Below are 7,139 nucleotides of genomic sequence, written 5' to 3' on the forward strand. Positions count from 1 at the left end.
ACTGTTTACTTCCTCTGCACTTCCCCTTCCTGCCTCCCTGTTTGCCGGCCAGTTGATAGTGGGCTTCTGTGGGGGTGAGTTAACCCACTCTTTCCAGGGTGTTTTACTACTGAGCTCCCTCCAGAGGGTGGGAATTCTACAGTGAGGATTGTGGCTGGGGCTTCAGTTTCATTCCTGAAACACTCCTTGAGCTTTGATCTATTCTGGGCACCCTGCCAGATCGCCAGGGGGTGCGGGGGTGGAAGGTGAACGCTGAGGGTCAGTTTCACTGGGTCAGTTTCTTAGTAAACACCTGTGAGCTCCACGTGGCCCTCTTTCTTTCAGGAAGTAGCAGAGTCCCATGGTAGCCAGGTGGGCGAAGGGGAGTGAGGACCATCCACCTGCCTTGGAGAAGACACCATCTGACCCGCCTGCCGAGTGAGCCCCCAGGTAGCATGCGGTTCTGGGGGCACGGGGTGTTGGGAGGGAGGGAGTGGGTGTTTAGCCTTGGGGTGCTGTCCACCAGCCACTCTTTTCCACAGTGAGAGGCTGATCCCAAGGCCCTTATCCCCATCCATCTAGGTTTTCTTCCCCCGTATATGACCCCCATACTCAGATGGCCGTTGGGGTCATTGATTCCAACAACAGCTGTGCAAAACTGTAGCACAGGAGCTTTGGGGAGAGAGAGGAGACAGAGTCAGCTCATCCCTAGCCTCTGCCCCTTTGAAGGAGAGGTTAAAACAGAAGCGTCATGGCCCTGCCTTTGTAACAACAGGGCCAAGTCTCCCAGCCTCTGGCAGAAGGCTGAGCTGGGAGCTTCGTTTGTGCCGCAGGACAGTTGTGTACCATGCGCACAAGAAAACTTAAGCTTCTGTTTTCACTTCAGTGGGTTGAATGGCATGCACTTGCCCCTAAGAGCTTTGTTTTATTTTAAGCTCATGCAGTTACTTGTCCGTAAGCTACGTTTGTCTTTGCCAGCGCCCATGTTCTGAGCTTGACTAGGCACTTGGGCATGCCAGCCTGGCATTATGTTTCCAAACTTCCACTGTGGTCGCTTTCCTCTTGATTCCTGAGAGGGGCTGCTGAGGGTCTGATAAAGCCCACACTAAATTATATCCTGTACTTTTCATCTAAGTGTTAGCCACTCAGTCGTGTCTAACTCTTTACAACCCCATGGACTGTGGCCCTTTAGGTTCTTCTGTCCATGGGGTTCTCCAGGCAAGAACACTGGAGTGGGTTGCCATTCCCTTCTCCAGGGGAGCTTCCTGATCCAGGGATCGAACCCGGGTCTCCTGTATTGCAGGCAGATTCTTTCCTGTCTAAATCACCAGGGAAGCCTACTTTTCATCTAGACTGGTCCCCGAATTAGTGGAATAGGCTTCAACAAGAAAAATAAATTCTGGATAACATAGGGCCATTCTTTGCAAGGAAAATGAAAAAGAGACTCCCCTTTTCTGAGAAAAAAGAAAAGATCATTTCAAGGGGCAGGCAGTAAATGGCACACTTTAACAGTGCAAGAGGAAAACTAAAAAGCCCAACAGATTAGCCGTATCCTCAACAGGTGTTAGCCTTTAATGGATACAGTTTCAGATTCCTTGAAGGGATTTGCCCAGAGGATTATTTTAGAAACTCTGCTGAGAAAACATTATTCCAACAGCAAAGATTACTGCATGAATCATAGACCACTGTATACCAGTGTCATTTTAAAGGGAGAAATTTTTTATTATTATTAAAATGCCACTGAGGTGGAAAATCATGCCAACCAGGTGGTTACCCTGTAATCATTCACATTATCTTTTCCAAGGAATGTAGGGGTAACTTATCTCAGTCACAAGGCAGGCATTATAAGATGCTGTGTGGCCTCACCCCAGCTTTTCCCTGTCTGTAAATGTGGAGCGTTCTCTGGGGCTCAGCATGGCAGCCTAGTACCTCTTGCAGGCAAGTCTGTTCTGCTACATTGTCAGATGCCTGTACTCATGTATTTGTTCACTAGCTCTTTAAAATAGATACTTAGGCTGGTTCTACTTAGCTCAAAAGAAGTAAGGCAGGATTTTTGTGCCATACCTAAATGCCACGCCTAATATTCTATATTGATAACTTTTATCTCAGCATAACCAGCCATTAATAAAGTTTGATTATTTGTTCTAAGTTTGTTTTTGGCTGTTGGATAACTTGATCTTTCCCATTGTAATCAAAAACTGGGACAGATCAAGGATTCCAAATAATTCATCAGACTATGGGGGGAAATCAATGGCTATTAATGGCTATTGCTATATCATGCAAAAGAACAGCTTTAAAAAAATTTTTATGAATAGTACCCAAGGTTTTAAAGTTTGTGCTAACATTTTCCATCACTATATCAAAAAGTATCTTGTGGATGGTGCATTTTATTTATATCAGTACTGGCCCTATGCTAAGTCAACTTATTTTTTAATTTTCTATACTTGAAAATCCTTGAAAGCGGAATATACATAAATATTCATAATACTCTGTGGGGTGGATGCTTGTGAGTATGATATCAGAAAGAGAAGATTTGCATTTGAGTGTGAAGTTCTGTTTTGACACTTTACAGCCATTATCTCATTCAACCATCACAAAAACTCTGAGAAGTAGACTGTATTCCTAGTTCACAGATTAGGTAGCTGGGGTCCGGAGAGGTTAAATAGCATGCCCCAGTCACACAGTGAGTAAGTTGGAAAGAAAGAATTTAACCCCAGTCTCTTTGTCTCCAGTCTCTGCTCCACACTCTGTCCTACCACCATCCCCAAGTACACATCCATGAATCTGGCCTTCAGTCTTCACCTTTCTTGTGAACTTCCGTGTACATTCACTTTTATCTCATAGGAGTATCCTGTTTCTACTTTCCGGACACGTGACAGTAAGGGGACATCTTCCTTTGTCCTTTCCTTAGGTGACCCTGTGAGCTGGTCCATGGACCCGATTCACATCAGCATGGCCAGCGCGCCCCTGGTGAAGCACACCGCTGGTGCTGGCCTCAAGGCCAGCAGACCCCGAGTCATGTCCAAGAGCGGGCACAGCAACGTGAGAATTGACAAAGTGGATGGCATATATTTGCTCTACCTCCAAGACTTGTGGACCACCGTCATCGACATGAAGTGGAGATATAAGCTCACCCTGTTTGCTGCCACGTTCGTGATGACCTGGTTCCTGTTCGGGGTGATCTACTATGCCATCGCCTTTATCCATGGGGACCTGGAGCCCAGTGAGCCCCCTTCCAATCACACCCCATGCATCATGAGAGTGGACTCCCTCACTGGGGCGTTTCTGTTTTCCCTGGAATCCCAGACGACCATCGGCTACGGAGTCCGTTCCATCACCGAGGAATGCCCTCATGCCATCTTCCTCTTGGTGGCCCAGCTGGTCATCACCACCTTGATTGAGATCTTCATCACGGGCACCTTCCTGGCCAAAATCGCCAGACCCAAAAAGCGGGCGGAGACCATCAAGTTCAGCCACTGCGCCGTTATCACCAAGCAGAACGGGAAGCTGTGCTTGGTGATCCAGGTGGCCAACATGAGGAAGAGTCTCCTGATCCAGTGCCAGCTCTCGGGGAAGCTCCTCCAGACCCACGTCACCAAGGAGGGCGAGCAGATCCTCCTGAACCAGGCCACCGTCAAGTTCCACGTGGACTCCTCTTCTGAGAGCCCCTTTCTCATCCTGCCCATGACGTTCTACCATGTGCTGGATGAGACAAGCCCCCTGCGGGATCTCACCCCCCAAAACCTGAAGGAGAAGGAGTTTGAGCTGGTGGTCCTCCTCAATGCCACCGTGGAGTCCACCAGCGCCGTGTGCCAGAGCCGCACATCTTACATCCCGGAGGAGATCTACTGGGGCTTTGAGTTTGTGCCTGTCGTCTCTCTCTCGAAAACCGGCAAGTACGTGGCTGACTTCAGTCAGTTTGAACAGATCCGGAAGAGCCCGGATTGTACCTTTTACTGCGCGGATTCTGAGAAGCAGAAACTCGAAGAGAAATACAGGCAGGAGGATCAGAGGGAAAGAGAGCTGAGAACGCTTTTGCTGCAGCAGAGCAATGTCTGACGGCAGTGGTGTTGCCTCGGCTTATCTCCGAGCGGCTTTCGCATCTGAGATCCCTTCCAACACCGAGATCACCAGGGAACTGAAAATGTGTGGACACACCCTGAAACACTGCGCGTGTTACAGACCTGTTCCTCTGATCTGATGGCTTTAAACAACCTTTGCCACATCTGAAAGGGTTCCTTTCTTCAATGCTCTGTCTGAAGCGAACTCCCTAAATTCAAATTTTCCAAAAGGGGGCTGCATTTCAAAAAAGCTGGTGGAGGGCTATGGGAACAATGTCCTGCTGAGTGGACAGACATTTCAGGATGCTGATACTGAAAGGAAATGTACTTCTTATACAAGGACGTCAGCTATAATATAAGGTATTTATTCAGTCCAAGTATGAAAGACATCACAACCAAGAGCTGAAATGTGGTTCGGTATCCACTTACATTGTTGCTTTAAAACACACTCGTTTTTTTCAAGCAGAGAAAACAGTATTTATAATGGAGGCTATCTGGTCAAACATAAACTGGGGCAAAGGGACTCTGTATTCACAAAGTATAATTCCGTTTTTACCTTTTTCAGTGAATGTTGTTGTATAGAGTGAAATTGATCAAATTAGAAATGAACTGTTGTAAAAATATGCAAATGGAGCTGATGTGATTGTTCACATTAAATTTTTTGTTGAAATGTACTAGCCCCTTTTTATTTAAAATGAAGTTCACAAGCAGCACCCATCAGCATCATCCAGGAGCCTTATTAGTACATTAGCCCCACATGGGCTTAGAGAGTCATAGTCTGTATATTAACAGAATCGCCAAGTGATTCATGCAAAAATGAAATTTTGAAAAGCTTCACTCCCAACAGAGTTTCTGAAGTAACTTTCTGAAGCCAGGGGACTCTGCTCATCCCTTATCCCGTTCTTTATTATGGCCCAATATTCCTTTCAGGGGTTTCCTTCCTTTCTGTTAAAATACCTTATCCACAGAGGAACTGGCATGGACATTTCAAGAACAAAATAACTCTTGATAGTAATGGTTGTCTCTCTCAAGTCAAGTACATGCTTGTTGATTACAATCAGCACAAAAGAAAATTTCAGCTTCATAACAATCGAAAATTTGCTCCTACTTTGAAATCCAGGAGTTTGGCTGGGGCCATGAAGAACAGGAGGAGCCAAGGCTAAGGGGTTCAAATGCAGATGACTCCTTAAAGCATGAACAAAGCTTGATACCTGATAGCATGTAAAGGGTGCTCTCAGTATTGAAATAAGTCTCATACAACTCAGTGTTACAGAGTAACGTTTGGATTTTGGCAAGATTTAGAGCATTTCTTTGGGGGCGGAGAATCAATGCGCTAGGATTGGCTAAATCTGCGAAAGGTGAACTCTCATTTCATTCAGACAAGGACAGATTTGAACATTCATTCAAGAAGAATGGATGTGTGCGTGACCCCATTTGTATGCATACACTGACCTGCACACACATAGACCTAAACACACACACACACACATACATAGGCATGCTCCTCCTGGCTCTTCCGTCATGGTTGTGGAAACCATCCACAAAGACATTTGTGATTAAGACAGCAAATCTTCGACAAATGTGCTCATGTTTATTTGGTTCTTTAAGAATGGGAGCGCTGGGACTCGGAGCAAACAGGGCCTGTAATCTGGATTCAGGTTGTCTGTGAAACGGTGTCATATCATATGTTACCATAATCTCAAGTCTCCCTCCATTAAACAGAAAATGTGCCTGAAACCTCTGACCCAGAAGTGAACATTTAGGTATGAAAACAATGGAGTTGAAGCTGTAAAAGTTTAAAAAACAATCCTAGCGCACAAGAAGTTATTGTCTTCAGTTATTCAGGAAGTTTTTTTTTTGTTTGTTTCTGTTGATCACTTTATGGCAGTTTGTTTTAGATCTTCATTCTTCTTAAAAAATCACGTTAGTGTAGTTAGATATTAGCCCTTTCAATTATTAAACTTTTTAATTGTATAATGTAGTGAAATCACAGGAAAATAATGCCTCGGCATGTTTACAATTTTTTGCTTGTACCATAAAGTTTTTTCACAGATTTACATCAGTGCTAATTTAAGTGTGATGAAGATGGGGAATCTTACATACTTATATTGTATATGGTACAATGATATGGCATAAGATTGAAAAGTCTTTCTTTATGTTCACTTTGCATATCTGTTTTGGCCAAATATGGAAGACTTGATCATCTGATCTGCAATACATACAAAATAAATATGTAGTTTCTCAAAACCCAATACTTGTACCAGTCAATAAATCATGTTATAAGAAACTATTCAATAAATAGCACTAAAGTTGTGTCTGATTTGAAGCTTAGTATTTTCCAAGCACACTTACTTATTATTACTTTGTACAAAATCCTTTCGTATTAACATGCTCACAAAAGGATTCAGGTGGCAAAATTATTTGATTATATCTGGACATGAATCTGACTGAAACAGACTCATACTCAACATCCAACTAAGGACAGTCAAACTAATAGAGTGTTTTGACCCATAAAAAGGGTTTTTGCATTTTGAAACATTTCCAGGGCATCAAGCCTTCTTAGTGCAATTGTTCAGAACTATCCTGTTCCATTTGAGAAATCACAATGTAAACAGCAGCAAGTTAGTGTAATCTGAAAGCCGTGTCTTATGTAATAAAATGCATTGTAATGGTAACCCACTCCAGTATTCTTGCTGTGGATAGAGGAATCTGGCAAGCTACAGTCCATGGGGTAGCCAAAGAGTCAGACACAACTTTGCAACTAAACAACGACAACAGCATTGTGCTGACGTGGCATCCAGTAGGCAATGGCACCAAACAGTCCAGTAAAGATTCACTCAGTGACCAAGACAAACCATCTTTGGTTTTCTTTCTTACTTATCAGGAAATTACAGCCCAGAAATGACTCCAGAAACCTAAAAGAACTGGTTAAAAGTAAAACAAAGATCATGGCATCCGGTCCCATCACTTCATGGGAAATAGATGGGGAAACAGTGGAAACAGTGTCAGATTTTATTTTTCTGGGCTCCAAAATCATTGCACATGGTGACTGCAGCCATGAAATTAAAAGACACTTACTCCTTGGAAGGAAAGTTATGT

The 7,139-nt window shown here is 44.0% G+C and overlaps 1 protein-coding gene across 1 annotated transcript; it reads left to right on the forward strand.

The window, feature by feature from the left end:
* The first annotated feature begins 324 nt into the window (after positions 1–324).
* Positions 325–6,360, forward strand: KCNJ15 (potassium inwardly rectifying channel subfamily J member 15). Its single transcript, XM_061424841.1, has 2 exons — positions 325–429; positions 2,891–6,360. Exon 2 carries the CDS (start codon positions 2,911–2,913, stop codon positions 4,036–4,038), a length of 1,128 nt encoding a protein of 375 aa, XP_061280825.1. The 5' UTR covers positions 325–429; positions 2,891–2,910; the 3' UTR covers positions 4,039–6,360.
* Positions 6,361–7,139: the final 779 nt, after the last annotated feature.

Source organism: Bos javanicus, chromosome 1, assembly GCF_032452875.1.
Source record: "Bos javanicus breed banteng chromosome 1, ARS-OSU_banteng_1.0, whole genome shotgun sequence".
Classification (NCBI taxonomy): Eukaryota; Metazoa; Chordata; class Mammalia; order Artiodactyla; family Bovidae; genus Bos; species Bos javanicus.

Excerpts from the sequence above, each read along its gene's own strand:
- KCNJ15 (XM_061424841.1), top strand. The coding sequence starts at position 2,911 with ATGGACCCGATTCACATCAGCATGGCCAGCGCGCCCCTGGTGAAGCAC.